This window comes from Melanotaenia boesemani, chromosome 11 (genome assembly GCF_017639745.1).
Source record: "Melanotaenia boesemani isolate fMelBoe1 chromosome 11, fMelBoe1.pri, whole genome shotgun sequence".
Lineage (NCBI taxonomy): Eukaryota > Metazoa > Chordata > Actinopteri > Atheriniformes > Melanotaeniidae > Melanotaenia > Melanotaenia boesemani.
Genome location: NC_055692.1, coordinates 1,583,222 through 1,602,062, shown reverse-complemented (window position 1 = coordinate 1,602,062; position 18,841 = coordinate 1,583,222). Strand labels below are relative to the sequence as shown.

Here is an 18,841-nt window from a genome sequence, read left to right as displayed (position 1 = left end):
ATTCAGATTCTTTCACAATTCATAATAATATTCTAAAAATCTTACATATCATTTTATCTCATATAAAATAATCCATAATAATTACGTTGGCTAATTCTATAATAATGAATACATTTGGGGAGTGATAGCCTGGTGATTACAGAGGTGGGCTTGGATCTGGAGGACTCAGATACCAAACATGGCAGCCACTGCTCTAGTAAATCTAGAGGTGTGTAAAACACGGAGGCTAGTTTCCCGGTAACAGCTGACCCATCGATGTGCTGCGGCATCCATGGACACATAAAGGCTCTGAGACTGTGATGGGTATCTGTGGTTGGACCGTTTTCTCCACATGGAAGCTCTTTCAGTGTGCAGCGCCGGCCACGTGGAACTCCACGCAGCACCATCTGTGTCTGGTGGAAATGATCCTCTGGAAAAAACTGAAAGCATAGATGTTCCAATAAAAAAGGATAAAATTACAAAACCAGACCGGTCGGATCATCCACAGCCAGCTGATAAGGTGAATGTGGACTGTTTGTGGACTTGGAGAAGGCATTAGACGGTATCCCCTAGGCAGTCCTGTGGTAGTCCCCGGTCATACAGGGACTGGGGCCAGAGCTTGGTCCACTTTGCCGGCAGTAAATCACATTTGTTTCCGGTGCGGGTTGGACTCCGCCAAGGCTGCCCTTTGTCTCCGATTCTGTTCATAACTTTTATGGACAGAATTTCAAGGTGCAGCCGAGGTGCTGAGGGGATCCGGTTTGGTGGCCACAGGATCGGGACTCTGCTCTTTGCAGATGATGTGATTCTGTTGGCTTCATCGGGCCGCGAGCTTCAGCTCTGGCTGGAGTGATTCTAGTAACTGGTTCCTGCAGCAGTTTCCCTCAGGACAGCAGGCGCTCAGAGTCTCAGTTTTACCTGGTAAAGTGAATGATGAGAGGTCTTGGGGCCGAAGCGATCTCAACCTCTTCTCAAACTTTAAATGGGTCAGATGCCCGGCTCGCTGGCTTGGTGCCGGGCATAGAATGTGAGCCGCCTAGTGGGCCACTTTTGGTAAGCAGAACTAGCAATGCAGGAAGAACCGAACGCCGGGTAAAGGCACCCCATGCCGACGCTCATGTGACCCCAGAAAAGGTGTTGGTTGGTATCAACAGAAGGACGGTGGCCGTGGAACCTGCTAAGCCGTGTGTAATTCACCTGCAGAATCAGCTAGCCATAAAAATGGATGGCGCTGGAGCTTCGGGCCTAAACCCGGCCGTTGTCGGCAACGGAAGCCACGAGGGGTATGCCGCTCTCCATTGCCCCCATGGTCTCAGTGGCGGGGGCCGTGGCAGGGTGCCCGCTGCCCCATGGCGCAAGGCAGGGTTAACAGAAAGAAGGCGCATCAGATCTGCTAAGCTCGATTATACGTCAGTGTCTGTCATTTGTCGCCACAACAATCTGGTTGCCTAGCAACACTAACGCTGTGGCACAAGGGTTCACCGCTGTATTTTACACTGCTTTCTATGGGGTCAAATGACTCCCTTTAGCAGTTCTTGGCATAAATTATCATAATTCTTTTTTTTTCCTCTTCACAGACATCTTAAACTTCCTGATATGACAAAAATGGTCATTTTAGGAAAAGTTATGAATTATGAGGTGTGTGAGGTTAAACCTAAGAGTCACATGGTGCTGAAAGCGGACCCTCTTGGTGGTTTTAGTGTTGTTTTTGAGTGATGTTCCAGCGACGAAAGGATACAGATATATACCAGCGGACCTCTGTGAGAATCCTGAATCACCCAGATGATGTTTTTTCTCAGAGGTGGGAATAACGAAGGTTCTAGTTTGGCCAGTTTGAACTGCTTGATGCTCATCAGTTTGCAGACGTAGGAGAAAATCATGACGCGTGATCTGGATGTGTTTATGATTCTCCACCTTCTTCTTGACCAGAGCTTCCCTCTCTCGGTCCCTCTTCTTCCATTCCTCCGCCAGCGCCTGCATGTGTCTCAGCTCCTTCTTCCTCAGCTGAAACACAAACATTTAGTCAATACCAGACTTGTCCTGCAGAACAAGAAATAAACAGTAAAACCTGCAGTGCGTCACTTTAAAAGGACTAAAGGAAGAAATAAAACGAAAAAGCTCCGACATCCTGAGCCAATTGTTTTCATGTGTTTTAGATTCTAACCCGATCATCGAACAGATCCTCCTGCTCCTCCTTCCACAGCTCTAGCTCCAGGGCCGTACGGTACTCCAGGGTGTCTCTGGGGGCCGTCAGCCCCTGCGTCGCTGAGGGGGCCGCAGGGCCGGTGGCTGCTGGGTGAGAAAACGGCTTTGTGCGGGCTGGAAGTTCATTCTGGAGATAAACGGGATTTAAAGAAAAGAAAATCCTTGAGCAGACATTTAAAAAATGTGACAAGTCAGATCAAAGAAAACTAGAATCCTTTTTTAAAAATTATTATTAGAAAAAAAACTAACAAACAGTCATACTAGAATATTTCCGAGGCAAGACGGTGATTAAAACACCAGGGTCCTTATTTCCAGGATAGTTCTAAAAAATTTGTTTAGGAAAAAGTCAGATGTTCACGCCGTTAACAGACGACGCGTCTCTAAACGCGTCTCTAAACGCGACCCGCGTCTCTAAACGCGTCTCTAAACGCGACCCGCGTCTCTAAACGCGTCTCTAAACGCGACCCGCGTCTCTAAACGCGGCACGCGTCTCTAAACGCGGCACGCGTCTCTAAACGCGTCTCTAAACGCGGCCCGAGTCTCTAAACGCGGCACGCGTCTCTAAACGCGTCTCTAAACGCGACCCGCGTCTCTAAACGCGACCCGCGTCTCTAAACGCGGCACGCGTTTCTAAACACGGCGGCTCCACGGACCTGTTTATAAAGATAAAGTTACTCATCTGTCATTCTCCTTATTGAGATCTTTATCTTATCTTCTTTACTTGGCATGGAGCAGCTGTGTGCACACACTAGAGGCCAGATGGAAAAGATGAGCCGGCTGACTCTGGGGATGGACTTGAGAATAAAAAGAACATGAACAACACGGTGACGGTGTTTTATTTTCTCCTGGCTGGGCGAGTGTCTCTCCGCTCTGGTTTTATGACACATATCATCACCATGTGATCATGTGGAGACGGTTGGTGAGACGATGCTGGATGAATTCTGAATTATGATCTACAACATGGTAGAGATGATGCAGAACAACATGCTGCATTTACTGACCCTTGGACATCTGATGTTTACCCAACAGAAGCTCAGTTAACAGTATTTGTAGCATCGGCTTGCAGTAAAAACGGGCAAACGAAGATCATGATTAATTTACTTGTAAGCTGTGATTAATCTGATTAAAAAAATGAATAATTTGACAGCCATACTGAAAATGAACGACTAAATGATTTGAACATCCACACTGTGAAGTCATGTTTTCCATCAATGACTGAAATCCTGTGATAAAACACACTCAGGACAGAAGCGCACACACCTGCGACGAGTCCGACACGATGATCTCCTTCACGCTGATGAAACCGAGGTCGTCCAGCGCCGCCACGTAGCTCAGCTCTGCCACCTTCTCTGTGGAGCTGGCGGACGGACACACAGCTGGTCAGACTTTCTGGAGGTGAACGGTGGTCATGTGATCAGTCAGAGGTTTCCTACCGCTGAGTCTGGACCACAGGGATCCGGTCCTGGTGAGTCTGTCTCCAGCCCGGTTCTCCCGTTGCTCCCAGGATTCTGGTCCTCTCTGAGGTCAGCAGGTGAGACAGCTGAATGGAAGCTTGTCCAATCAGCTGGTCTCTGCTGGTGGAGCCTCTGTGCCAGACCTCCACCACCAGAGGAACTCTGCAAGAGAAGCGTTTCATCAAAGAAGAATAAATAAACATATTTAGTCTAAAACAAGCTGAGCTCTGACCTGAGGAAGGTGTCCTGCAGCTGATGAGGAAGGGCGGCGAAGTCAAAGGCACAGTAGGACTGGGGCAGAGACACCTCCATGTTCCTCTGCAGCTCCACGGGAGGGTTGGTCATGATGGGAGCTGCACTACCAAAGAACCGGTAAGAATACCTGAGGAACAGGAAAACAGATTTATTTCTAGATGTTTCTCTGCTTCAGCACCTGATTCAAACAATGTGTCACTGAGCAGAACTTGACCAGCTGTTGGATCCATTTCAGCTGAATCAGGTGTGTTGGAGCAGGAAACATCTAAAACCTGCAGGACTGCAGCTCTCTAGGACCCTACCTGCCTGCTCCTGTACTTTAATTCAGCTTTATCTGTACAGCGCCACTTCACAACTTCATCATCTCAGGGCTTTTCAGACAAATCAATCCATGCCAACTCATAAAAAACAGCCTTGTTAAGCAAGCAGATTCCATCGAAACTTGACTAAGCTCCGACCCCCAGCCTGACAGCCTGACAGCATGCAGCATGGCGGCGGCAGAATGATGGTTTGGCTGCTGTGTTGTACCGAACAGATTTGCTTCGCCAAGAAGAGCTTTATGGGTATAAGGCTCCTCTGATCTGTTTTATCGTATTTATTTACTGTATTTATTTATTTTGAACTATGGAATTTACATAATCTTGCTGGACCTGACTGGAGGGGACAGACAAAAAAGGACAGTAATGAGGAGAAGTAAAAAGGAAAGTAGAAAGAAGGAACAGGAGACAAAGATCCAGCAGATAGAAGCAACGAGCTTCAGTCCAACCAACACCAGACAAGCAGCTGCTACACCTGAACAAAAACACGAGAGAATTTCCTGCAGCTTTTACAAACTTTACGTTGCATACAAGGCAGGCCGATTCACCTCCTGGTTTCCTTCTTAAAACACATTATTTCTCATTAACTGAGCCTGAGATGCTGCTTTTCTTGTCCCCTCAGTGTTTGTCATTGTGGAGTCATAATTACAGCACTTTGGTCGGCAGTGCTGGTTTAACGTGCTCTACAAATAAAATGGTTCATATCGTATCTAACGGATCATCATCATTAACGGATTCAAAGCGCATGTAAACACATCAGATCAGATATTACAGTAATCTGATTACTTCCAGATTTCTGATTTTGCTGGTCATGTAAATGGACTCAGTATTTCACGTTATTTGCGATTATTTAATGAAAATCTGTAAATGAATTGATGCTGAATAGAATTTTATTGAATCGGTCAGTGGGGACAGTCGGCCCTGATGGGGCGTCCATGAGAAAATCTGCCAAGGTTCTGTGCTGCGTCTTGAAGTCTTTGTTTTCTTTTAAATGTTTCTGCATATTTTAATGCCCTCTTTTTGATAATGGAAGGAAAAGGTCTGAATTCTGATGCGCTGGCATTGTCTGGTGTCTTCTATTGGATTTACAGAATTCTGTGTGCCGGATTTAGTTGGATGTTGTCCCATTTTAAGAAATCTTGCTTTCCAAGAGTAAGCCATCCTCCTGATGGTTTAAAAAGTCACTGACCTTCATCTTTCTGAGAGACGAGTCATCAGAAGGAAAACACAGACTGATTCCTCTCAGAAAGATCTGAAACCGACCTGAAGCTAAAAATAAAAATTCCTGAACTATATTAAATTTTACCTGAGCGTAGCGGCGATGGGGTGAGGCCAGCTGAGCTTTCCCAGGCTGCGGAGGTCCAGGGAGAAGCAGTAGTGATGGGCGGAGGAGGGGATGGACACTTTGGGAGCAGAGATGCTGACGGATGGCGCTTCACCTTCTGCAGCAGCCTCAGGTGGGGGCGGAGATTCAACACCTGCAGCTGAGCGAACATGTGTGATGCCCTGAAACTGTCAAACTTTTCACCTGAAAACAGCCTGAACACACTCACCTGAAACCCTGGCCTGCTCTCTGCGCTCCTCCAGGAGACTCTCAGCATCACTCTCTGTGTGAGAGGACGGAGGACGAAGAGGAGGAGGAGGAGGAGGAGGGGGAGCATGCTCAGGAGAGGCGCTGCGGGGTCGCTGTTCAGCAGGAGGAGCAGCTGGAGGAGGAACGGGGTGTGATGGAGCTCCAGGACCATCTTTACTCCTTACTGACTGCAGAAAAGACGAGACAATCAGCTGTCCATGGAAGTAATCTGATTACCCCACTGATCCTCCAGTGACATTAATACCCAGTCAGGGACAAACCTGCAAAGCATCAACATCCTGTTCAGGTTTAAAGCTTCTCATCAAGTCCGACAGGACAAATAAAAACCAAAGCAAAGTCCATAAGCTTCAGGTCGGCTTTACGTTCACAACCAAACTTTTACTTCAGTCGTCTGGTTAGACTGAAGGTTTCAGGTAGTAAACGGACTTTTACTTATACAGCCCTTTTCCAGTCAGTGTGGCCACTCAAAGCGCTTTACACTACTTATCACATTCACCCAGTCACACACACATTCACCCAGTCACACACACATTCACACACACATTCACCCAGTCACACACACATTCACCCGTTCACACACACACACATTCACCTATTCACACACACATTCACCCAGTCACACACACACACACATTCACACACACATTCACCCAGTCACACACACATTCACCCGTTCACACACACATTCACCCGTTCACACACACACACATTCACCCGTTCACACACACATTCACCCGTTCACACACACATTCACCCGTTCACACACACACACATTCACCCGTTCACACACACATTCACCTATTCACACACACATTCACCCAGTCACACACACATTCACCCAGTCACACACACATTCACCCGTTCACACACACATTCACCCAGTCACACACACACACACATTCACCAGTTCACACACACACACGCTCACCCGTTCACACACACATTCACCCAGTTACACACACACAAATTCACCCATTCACACACACATTCACACATTCACACACACATTCACCCAGTCACACACACACATTCACACACACATTCACCCATTCACACACACATTCACCCGTTCACACACACACACATTCACCCGTTCACACACACATTCACCTATTCACACACACATTCACACACACATTCACCCAGTCACACACACACATTCACCCATTCACACACACATTCACACATTCACACACACATTCACCCAGTCACACACACACATTCACCCATTCACACACACATTCACCCATTCACACACACATTCACACACACATTCACCCGTTCACACACACACACATTCACCCATTCACACACACATTCACCCATTCACACACACATTCACACACACATTCACCCGTTCACACACACATTCACCCAGTCACACACACATTCACCCATTCACACACACACACACACTCACCCGTTCACACACACATTCACCCAGTTACACACACACAAATTCACCCATTCACACACACATTCACACATTCACACACACATTCACCCAGTCACACACACACATTCACACACACATTCACCCATTCACACACACATTCACACACACATTCACCCGTTCACACACACACACATTCACCCGTTCACACACACATTCACCTATTCACACACACATTCACACACACATTCACCCAGTCACACACACACATTCACCCATTCACACACACATTCACACATTCACACACACATTCACCCAGTCACACACACACATTCACCCATTCACACACACATTCACCCATTCACACACACATTCACACACACATTCACCCGTTCACACACACACACATTCACCCATTCACACACACATTCACCCATTCACACACACATTCACACACACATTCACCCGTTCACACACACACACATTCACCCATTCACACACACATTCAGGCACTCAGTTACACATTCACACCCTGAGCCACATCGGGAGGCAACGTGGGGTCTTGCTACGTCGGCCTGGAATCGATCCGCTTTCTTCATCTCTTCATCGGGTCCGCCTTCTAGTACCGGGTCGTCCTCTTCATCAGGACCAGGTTCTAGTACCGGGTCGTCCTCTTCATCGGGTCCGCCTTCTAGTACTGGGTCGTCCTCTTCATCGGGTCCTCCTTCTAGTTCCGGGTCGTCGTCCTCATCAGGACCACCTTCTAGTACCGGGTCGTCCTCTTCACCAGGTCCACCTTCTAGTACCGGGTCGTCCTCTTCATCAGGACCGCCTTCTAGTACTGGGTCGTCCTCTTCATCGGGTCCGCCTTCTAGTTCCGGGTCGTCGTCCTCATCAGGACCACCTTCTAGTACCGGGTCGTCCTCTTCATCGGGTCCGCCTTCTAGTACCGGGTAATCCTCCTCATCAGGACCGCCTTCTAGTACCGGGTCATCCACTTCATCAGGACCTGGTCCTCTTCATCAGGACCACCTTCTAGTACCGGGTGGTCCTCTTCATCAGGTCCACCTTCTAGTACCGGGTCGTCCTCTTCATCAGGACCACCTTCTAGTACCGGGTCGTCCTCTTCATCAGGTCCACCTTCTAGTACCGGGTCGTCCTCTTCATCAGGTCCACCTTCTAGTACCGGGTCGTCCTCTTCATCAGGTCCACCTTCTAGTACCGGGTCGTCCTCTTCATCAGGTCCACCTTCTGGTACCGGGTCGTCCTCTTCATCAGGTCCACCTTCTAGTACCGGGTCGGACCTTTTTAATCCTGGTGTGATAGATGAAGCAGGTGGTGGAAACCTTCCTCAGAGGTTTTCTCCATATTAACATGAAGCATCACACAGTTGCTGCAGGTTTGTCGGCTGCATCCATGATGAGAATCTCCCGTTCCACCACATCCCAAAGCTGCTCTACTGGACTGAGATCTGGTGGCTGTGGAGGTCGTTGGAGTCCAGTGAACTCATCGTCATGTTCTAGAAAGCAGGTGGAGATGATCTGAGCTTTGTGACATGGTGCATTATCCTGCTGGAAGTAGCATCAGAAGATGCTCCACTGTGGTCATAAAGGGATGGACATGGTCAGCATCAATACTCAGGTAGGCTGTGCTGGTTAAACCAGGACACCAAATAAGTAACTTTTCAAAGTATTTGAACCTTTACAAATGTCATTTTTAACAAAAATAAAAAATGTACTAAAAAGTCGTCTTCACCATGACTACATGCTGCCATGTGATTGCCTGATCAGATGTCTGTGTTAACAGGAAGTTGAAAGGGTGGAGCTGGTGAAGTGGAATGGAGGTGGGCGTATATTCATTTGTAGGAAAAACCCTAAACTGTAGGATGTTAAAGAATCCAAGCAAAAAACATACAAAGTGATGAATTCAGGGATGTTTTGGTACCTGTGGCGGAACGTCCTCTCTCCGTAAGGTAACTGCCACTCCGAGCGTTGGCTGCAGGTCGGCAGGTAGAGGAGGCAGGTTGATGCGTTTCGGTGGCTGCAGAACAAACGCTCCCTCCACCGTGGACACCCTGTTCTCCAGATCCAAAGACACAGCAGCCAGAGCTGAGAGGGAAACATCGGCGCTGCCCAGAGAGTGGTTCCCACAGCACAGGTGGATCTAAGACGGACGGGAGGATTCAGAGACATGTCCAGGTGGATCGTCAACAGGTCCCAGGTGCTCTGACTCACCTGTAAACTGGGCTGCTGGGACAGGAAGGCCTGAAGGACCTGTTTGCTGCTGCGGATGCGCACAGAGGCGCGCTCCGGCTCGAAGTCGGGCCTCAGCAGGTTGTGAAACGGCTCACTGGTGATGTCGTTACCAAGTAAAGAATAGTAGAAGAAGAAGCCGGAGTCCTCAGCAGACAGTTTGGTAGAGCTGGGGATGAGCTGCAGAACGAGAACGTTGAGTTAGTTTGATCAGGATTCATAGAGTAAAGTAAAACGTTAATTCTTTCCTCATTTAGTTATGAGTCTAAAAATTGTCAGAAAGATTTCATTTTCCAAACGAGGAAGATGATTATGAGGAATAAGACAATGATGAAGACAAGGAAAGAATGAGGAGGATGAGGAAGAAGACAATAATGAAGAAAACAAAGAGGAAAGGATGATGATTAAGATGAAGAAGATGATGAAGACGTGGAAGCTGAAGTAAAGGAGGATGATGAAGAGGTGTGGTAGAACTATCAGAGTGTTTTTCTGTTAGCGGAGGTGAAGTTTCTGGATGTGACGCCATGTTGACGTTTATCTAAAGTAAACAACAACAGGCCCCGGCAGCAGCTCGGGCCGGACGCCATCACCTGCTCCAGCTTGGTGGCGAAGGCCACGGTGACGGACAGGACGAACATGTCGCTGCAGAGACCAGCGGGTCCCACTTGATGATAACCCTGGTCTGGAACCAGCGTGGCCTCCAGCTTCTCTGGGAGGAGATCAGTAACCGAGGAGGAACCTGCAGCCGAGCAGAGGCCGACGTTAACACAACATAGGGCAACATAACAACGATTAATCGATAAAATCGAATTTTCCATTTCTGGAGATTTATTTGTATGAAAATCTGGATTTTTTTCCATAGTTAGCAGCAGACTTAGCCCTCCCTCCACACCAGAACGGTGTTTGTCTGACAGATTTTCAGTGAAGTGGTCCTTCACCCACGCCTGGATTTAGCTGTACGCCTAACTGCAGTGAGAAATGCTGCAAACTCTCGTTAAGAGACAACCTTCATCACGGGAATTATTCCTGCCGTGGATCCTGTATGATAAGATCCAGATGGAAAGAGATCACGGATGCATTGTGTCGCATATTTCTATGTAAGATATGAAGTCGTTTATATGGTGGAAAAGCTAGGAAATTATATGCTTTATTTTTGCTGGCATTCATTTATATAAACAAATAAATGTTTTTAACAAGTTTATGTTTTGTAAAAGAAAAATATCTATTAAAATCGGAAGTTGGATTTGGTTATAAAAAAAATCGGAGATTTTATTTTTAGGCCATATCGCTCAGCCCTACCACAACACGACATCATCGCATAAGTCTGCAGACAGAAAACAACACTACGTCAGCAGATCCAGAACGAGCCGCTCAGCTAATTTCTAAACCTCATCAGGGGGATTTTCCACAAAGCTGGATGAAGGGAGGATAAATCTCGCTCATTTAATCCAGACTTCTGTTCCATCAACGTGGTTTATTTGAATGCCGCTGAGTAACCATGGTAACTGATGCACCATAACCAGCCTGCTCGGAGGCAGGCTAACGTTTAGCTTAGCTGTGTCTCAAAGGTCTGATACAGACTCCCTAAAGAAAGCTCCACCTGGTAGAGCTGCTCCGCCTCATTCTGATTCAATCCGCCGATATTAGCCATTTTCAAAATGGCCAATATTGTTGTTTCGCCGATTATACACCCATTTATTCTTACTTTCTCATAAAACAGTCAATGCTGTTACATATCGGAGTCTGCAGAATGATGTCCTTGTGGCGTTTGTCCACTAGCTGGAGCTCTGACTCCATTCAATCCCACAGTCATCCCCCGTCTTTTCAGCAGGGTTAGCTAGTAGCTAGCCAGGTTACATTACAGCAACGGGCTGAGTGGAGCTTCCCGACAGGTAAGTTTATAATAATGTTGTGAAACTAATGACTCAGCATGTCTCCAGTTTCAGTTTAACTCTGCTTGCCGTGCGTAATGACGAGTTGTGTCGATCAGCTTTTTATTTACGCTGCATTGCTAAAGTTGTGCTAAATTAGCTTAAGGTGCTGTTTTGGCTAACTGCTGTGGGCGGAACTCTTATTTTGAAGTGTGAAGTACCAGAACAGGATGTAAAATGTTAGAAAAAATAGACTATTGTTGTAAATTATTGTGCTGACTGAACGGCAGTTGGTAACCGTGGCAACAGAAACTCAGATGCCGGGCAGCAGACACCAGATCAGAGCAGCCTGCAGGTTTTTTTAACGATGTAGGAAACTATTTGTGGACTTTGACTGTTTGAAATAACATGTGGCATCATCCTCTGGACACACACCAGCTGTAAGAGCTGCACCCGCCCCCTGAAATGTTTGTGTAACATAACTGCCCACCGAGCTGCAGGTTCTGTGTCAGAGCCGGTTACCTTGGCAACGCGTCACAACGAAATAGTCCACTCAGCCGCTTCTCGTGAAAAACTTTGGGACGGTTCACACCTCCGCGTCGTCCATTAATTTATGATATTGGCCACCTCGTTGGGCATTACCCCTTACATACATCTTTCTACCTGTACTTCAACCTACTTCTAATCTGCATCAGCAAGAAGATTTAATCATTCATTTATACAATAGACTGACTTTTTTAAGGTTATATAATTTCCAGTTATTTAATGCTTTGTTGCATGTTTTTGGAAATTCTTCTGTTGGAAAGTTAAACAAATACTAAAGGACAAAATATTGTGAAGCAGTAAAATGTTCTGCCTGTAATTTTAGATTTTTGTTGGTCTAAGCGTTAATGAACCAAAAACTAAGTTAATTAATTTATTCATTACACATATATATATATTTCTGCCAAATATCGGAATCGGTCTAAAAAGATCCATATCGGTCGGGTCCTGGTTCTAACCTTCTGGACAGTGTGAACTCGGCTGTGGTGAGGATGTTTAACCCTCTTAAATAAGGAAACAGGACGAGCTGCAGAGACCAGTCAACAACACAGGACTTTACAGACCATTAACGAAACATAAGAAGTCATCTGTGACGGAGGAAACGGCTGACCTTGGCGGGGCGGGGCCTTCTTGGCTCTGAACCTATCAGGTGAGGGCTGGGAGGCCTTGGAGTCGTTCTCCACCACCATGCTGAGGAGGAGAGCAGGTCTCTGTTTGGTGTATTTACTGCTCAGCAGAGGAAACCAGCGAGGATCCTGACACACACACACACACACATCACACTTTAAGCAAACCTAACCAGACGTCAGCCGCCAACGCCTCCTCCATCAGAGGGAACTCACCTGTCTGACTTCCTGGACTGATCTCAGGTCCAGGATGATGTAGCCCACGGTCTCTCTCGTCTGACTGACGGAGTCCACAGCAAAACACTGAAGCTTGATGGGGGTCCTCTGCAGCCTGAGTGGACAGGAAGCAGCCGGTGGAAGAGGATGGACATGATGATGAAGACGAGAGCAGGAAGTCATTAAAAGTTGATACTGACATACTAGCTGATATACTACAATGAAATCCTGTATCCATCAGACAGAAGGAAGATGGTCAGCAGCAGCTGAACGGGGAGAACATAAAGAGTCCAATGTGGTCCTTATGAGACCAGATGCAGACCTGTGCTGGTGCAGAGTCCTGCGGTCCAGTTCCCAGGCCAGCTCCGTGCTGAACTGTGGCTGCTCTCGGTGCTCCACCGGGTCCGTCGCCAGCTGCTCTCCATCAAAGCTGGCCTGAACCACCAGACTCAGCCGGGGGCTCTTGGGGAAGTGGCGGCCTGGAGGACACAGAGTCACCTTCCTCAGGTCAACCCGACTGTTCAGATCCAGCTTAGGATTTATTTACCAGAGAATTCTGTTTAACCCAGAACTTTAACATTCTCTTCACGCTACTACAAATAAATATTTACAGAACACAAGAACACTGATAGATCACAGACCCACACAATAATCAATAACTATTAACTGGCAACCAACTGTTAGTACGTAAATAAAGAAACAGATATACAGATAAATAAATAGATGAATAAGTAAATGTGGTTGTAGTGTGCAGTGTTAAAAAAAGAGAAATATTTAGGATGGAGTACTTTAGAAAAAGAATAAAAGTAAAAAACTAAAATCATTAAATGTGGTTATGTTAGACTTTTTCAAACAGGCTGCACGGTGGCGTGGTGGTTAGCAGCGAAGGTTCGAGCCTCAGCAGGGGAACAACCTCCCTTTCTGGGTGGAGTTTGCACATTCTCTCCGTGTATGTGTGGGTTCTCTCCAGCTCACATGATGTTATTCTGCCCCCACGATTTCTGGTTCCGTTTTCTGTGTCAAGCAGTGGATAACGTAACGGGTAGCGTAACGGGTAGCGTAACGGGTAGCGTAACGGATAGCGTAACGGATAGCGTAACGGGTAGCGTAACGGGTAGCGTAACGGGTAGATTAACGGATAGCGTAACGGATAGCGTAACGGATAACGTAACGGATAGCGTAACGGGTAGCGTAACGGGTAGCGTAACGGGTAGCGTAACGGATAGCGTAACGGGTAGCGTAACGGATAGCGTAACGGATAGCGTAACGGGTAGCGTAACGGGTAGCGTAACGGGTAGCGTAACGGATAGCGTAACGGGTAGCGTAACGGATAGCGTAACGGGTAGCGTAACGGGTAGATTAACGGATAGCGTAACGGATAGCGTAACGGATAGCGTAACGGATAACGTAACGGATAACGTAACGGATAACGTAACGGATAACGTAACGGGTAGCGTAACGGGTAGCGTAACGGGTAGCGTAACGGGTAGCGTAACGGATAGCGTAACGGGTAGCGTAACGGGTAGCGTAACGGGTAGCGTAACGGGTAGCGTAACGGGTAGCGTAACGGGTAGCGTAACGGGTAGCGTAACGGGTAGCGTAACAGACAGAACTGTCCGTCTTCTGAGTCCAACATAAATGGGCCTTTATGAGCAGAATAGTTGACATGCGACCATGGAAAGAAACCAGAAACCAGAGAAGAAGAACAATGAAGACGAGGACAGCTGTAGAAATTGCGAGCTACATGCGTTTAGTGTTGTGTGGTTGGAAACAACTGAAACCTACGTCGGCTCACAGGACTGAACTCTGAACTCAGCACTGCCCCCTTGTGGAGGAATGGACATGGCAACGTAAAACGCAGACGTGTGAGGACGACAACATTTGATACAAACGCCGCTATTTACGTACATGCAGGAGCATGTTGTAGAAAAATGCACTACCAAGAGTCTTATGATGAAGTTCAACAAAGATTAATACAGAAAAGAAAAATTAAGACTTTTACAAGGAGAGCGTCTGACCCGCACGTGGCTCTGAAGAACCAGGACCAGGACAAGTAGTTTTCTACCTCTGTGTTGTTCACAGGGTCACTATGACCAGATAAGACTGACGCCCTCCCTTGGACCTTTCTCCTGACAACCTTTCTTATCTTACAGATACCCACAAAAACCCCAGAAGTACGGTACTGTTCCCAGTTCAGACCAGAGACTCTCAGGTCATCACTTCATACTATAAAATACATAAGCCTGATATGATAAGAAAGGAAAAAGAATAAGATTAATAAAACATGTGAAACATAATTACGGATCAAAATGAACATATAATGTTTAATAAAGGTAATCAATAAAAACAGTGATGCATAATAGGGAAATTTCTTCTACAAGCATAAATGGGCCTTTACATGTAGAGGAAGCTGCAGGATGACCCTCTGACGTCATGGTTCAGACATGATCTCTTATCCAAAGTCACGATAGAGGAATCTTTAGGATGAATTCACTGTGCCGTTTAATACCGCGATTAATAGTGCATTTAAATAACGGTGACGTTCCTAGATGGGACATAAATTCCAGTTTAATTATCTGTGATGGACAGAAGAGACTCGGGGCCATTCCAGAGAGCTTCTGGCAGCTCAGCCATTTTAATCTCACCTGGAGAAAACTGGTGATAAAGTAGAAAAACATCTTATTGTTTTATACCATCTTTTAACTGAAATACAAACTAAATACTCACTTTCACATTCTAGTACTTTAAATACCCAACCAATGACGCTTTAACACATATATGCCACTTATTTATTCATTTAAACCCAATTCTAACCCTGATCCGTTCTAAAACACGACAAAAATAAAATGCATGCATAAAAATAATCTATGCTAAATTTTAGAGTTAAAATTTGTCTTCATGACCTCCTCAGACAGCAAACAGTTAAAAAGCAGTCAGGCTGGATTGACCTGCCGACCAGCTGCTCCCACCTACCGGCGGTCAACGCGGGACTAGCGGCGCTTCAGCCCGCTGTCTGCCGCTATCAACACTTAAAAACACCATGTTTTAACGTACTGGAAATATAAAGTCTGTGTAAATAACAACAGAAGCAAACACCGAGCTTTTCCCTGGTTTTCCGTCGCTGAGCTGCTCACCTTCTAGAATGGAGACAACGATGAGAAGCTGGTCCGTCTTCGCAGCCATGTTGACATTTGTGCGGCTCCAGAGGAAAACTTTCAGCCAAACTGGCAAACTCACGTCTTTCTTTAGCTCCGAAAAAACATGAGAAGCGGTAAAAGGAAAGATTAAATGAACGCGGAGGATTCCTTTCAGTTACAAACAACCGCTTTGTTGTCAAGCTTTGGCGCCACCCATTTTGTCTTTAAAGCGGAAGTGACGAGTAGACGATACAGAGTATTCCTCCCTCTGCTGGTCGGAGGTGGAACTGCAGCACATACACGGGCCAGTGCAGTAAAGGTTGGGTCCGCTCCTTTACCGTCAGCCGGGCGATGAAAGGGGGGGAGGGGTGACGAGCGGCGGAGGAGGAGTCTGCCGATAGAAAAAGGCTTACCCAAAACAAAAAGAGGCATGGATCTTTCAGTGCTAAATTGATCCTAAAAATAATAAAATGTTCATAATAAAACAAAAAAATTGTGCACATTTTGTCAGGTTGTAGTCTGCAAAGTGCAACAGTGTTCATTGGATTGGAATATCACTGCCTAGAGTAGCTGAAAACAATCACAAAATCAGCAGGTGTTTGAGGAATCAAATTAATGCAAAGTCATCTACTTAACAAATAAAGGCCACACATTAACATAATTTATCAGATTGAAAGTGAAAACTCCGCCCACCCGGCTCGCCACCAGCTCGCCCGTGCAATAAATGGTGCGGATCCCCTGAAACCTGTTGAGTTAACTTGGTAATTAAATAAATTAGACAGACAGACAGACTGACTGACTGACAGACTGACTGACTGACTGACTGACAGACAGACAGACAGACAGACAGACAGACAGACAGACAGACAGACAGACAGACAGACAGACAGACTGACTGACTGACTGACTGACTGACTGACTGACTGACTGACTGACTGACTGACTGACTGACAGACAGACAGACAGACAGACAGACTGACTGACTGACTGACTGACTGACTGACTGACTGACTGACTGACAGACAGACAGACAGACAGACAGACAGACAGACAGACAGACAGACAGACAGACAGACAGACAGACAGACAGACTGACTGATTGATTGATTGATTGATAGATGCTGGTGGTGCTTTCAATCTAGTGGTAGCATGAGACGGAGTCTACAACCCACACAGGTGGCTCAGGTAGAGCAGCTCATCCAGGATGGCACATCAATGTGAGTGGGTCAGTAATGGTGGGGGGTGGCATTTCTTTGGGGGGCCGCACAGACCTTCATGTGCTCGTCCGAGGTAGCCTGACTGCCATTAGGTACCGAGATGAGATCCTCAGACCCCTTGTGAGACCACATGCTGGTGCGGTTGGTCCTGGGTTCCTCCTAATGCAAGACAATGCTAGACCCCATGTGGCTGGAGCATGTCAGCAGTTCCTGCAAGATGAAGGCATTGATGCTATGGACTGGCCGCCTGTTCCCCAGACCTGAATCCAACTGAGCACATCTGGGACATCATGTCTCCATCCACCAACGTTACGTTGCACCACAGACTGTCCAGCAGTTGGTGGATGCTTTAGTCCAGGTCTGGGAGGAGATCCCTCAGGAGACCATCCGCCACCTCATCAGGAGCATGGCCAGGTGTTGTAGGGAGGTCATACAGGTACATACAACAGTGTGGATGCAGGACAGTGCAGAGATGTGATCAACTCTCAGACATGGAGGTGGTGGTCATGCACTGGGCCACATCTGGTGGTCATGTGGCTGAGTTTCGGCTGAGTCTATGTCGTAAGTCAAAGTCCATTATGGGCCAAACCAAACTGCAGAATATTTAGGCCAAACAGGTTTTGCTCTCTTGAAGATTGCAACCATCCAAAAACATTGCTGGTCCAAGAAGAAAAGTTTCGGAACGCCAACATTTTGTCTGTGTGAGTGGTTGCTGAAGAAAATGAACATTGTATGTGCAGAATAGAAACACGACTGATTTATAATGAACATTATTATTAAACAGTAGAAAAGAGGAAAAATACTCCAAACAAAAACAAGTATATATAAACATCCTTTAATCGTGATTGCCAAACATATGAATTAAGGCATGTACAGTATAAAAAAGCAACAGCGGGTTCCATGTTTGTACAGGTTCGGTGTTACTCATGGGATACATCAGGTGGATGAACCGAACATACCAAGCAGCCTTCAGAAGAACAGTGTCTCCCAAAAGTCGACCGCATTTTGTAAACAGAGCTCATGGCAAGATATTCAAGTAACCGAAAGACCAGGAAGGATGCAGGAAAGCTGAGATAGAGACAGGCTCAGGTCGGCCATGTTTGCTCGGTGTTTAGTGTGACCTGTAGTCTGGATTTAGCTCAACGTTTGGGTTCCTACGCCCTCGTCCGGCCTCACTGAGTGGTCAGTCCATGGCGGCGTCAGACGGACGTCAGCCCACGCGGTGGATGTGTTCTGTGGGATTCGTATGAAGAACCTCTGAATTTAAACTCGTCACATTTCAACAAATTATTTTCTCTTTTTGAATGATCAGCGTTTTCCTGCTAAACATAACAAACAAGCAGCGTTTCTTCATCATCAGGACGTCATCCTCACGTCTGTGTGTGGATGTTTTCTGACATGTGGAGTTTCCTGTTTCACAGCTGGAATAAGGACTTTATTTCATGGTTAATGAGAACATTTTTGCTCCGTGTTAAATGCTTTTTGTCCGTCTTCTGCACCCTTACGTGCTGAAAATCTGGAAGAAAAATGATTATTTGACACAGTTTTGATTCAGTCAATAAAAACGTGTAATTATTATGTTCTCGTCTACAGGTAACTTTCTTGTTATTCGTTTACTTATTATTTAGTCTTTCTATGTTTTTGACTTTTAACTCTTGGCTGTTATCACAAATTTGCAATCAAACCACTTCTGATGTTTTTTTATTTTATTGATTTATTTTTATTTATTTAGTGATATTGTCTAATATTTAATTGTATTCAACTTATTTCAGTTCTTTTGTT

At 46.3% G+C, this 18,841-nt stretch overlaps 1 protein-coding gene across 2 annotated transcripts in view; it reads right to left on the bottom strand.

Annotated features, from left to right (window-relative positions):
- Positions 1-16,117, bottom strand: part of LOC121648952 (centrosomal protein of 120 kDa) — a 42,592-nt gene extending 26,475 nt beyond the window's left edge. The window contains exons 1-14 of one of the 2 annotated variants that reach the window (XM_041999474.1): positions 15,840-16,117; positions 13,028-13,184; positions 12,706-12,820; positions 12,474-12,618; positions 10,040-10,188; positions 9,432-9,629; positions 9,142-9,360; positions 5,764-5,971; positions 5,517-5,688; positions 3,871-4,020; positions 3,618-3,800; positions 3,445-3,541; positions 2,144-2,311; positions 1,894-1,983 (exon numbers count right to left, since the gene is read on the bottom strand). In XM_041999474.1, the coding sequence (XP_041855408.1) occupies positions 1,894-1,983; positions 2,144-2,311; positions 3,445-3,541; positions 3,618-3,800; positions 3,871-4,020; positions 5,517-5,688; positions 5,764-5,971; positions 9,142-9,360; positions 9,432-9,629; positions 10,040-10,188; positions 12,474-12,618; positions 12,706-12,820; positions 13,028-13,184; positions 15,840-15,888 (2,100 nt within the window). In that variant the 5' untranslated portion in view covers positions 15,889-16,117. Of the gene's footprint in view, positions 1-1,893; positions 1,984-2,143; positions 2,312-3,444; positions 3,542-3,617; positions 3,801-3,870; positions 4,021-5,516; positions 5,695-5,763; positions 5,972-9,141; positions 9,361-9,431; positions 9,630-10,039; positions 10,189-12,473; positions 12,619-12,705; positions 12,821-13,027; positions 13,185-15,839 lie in introns of both variants that reach the window. The other variant, XM_041999473.1, reaches the window with a different exon arrangement.
- Positions 16,118-18,841: the final 2,724 nt, after the last annotated feature.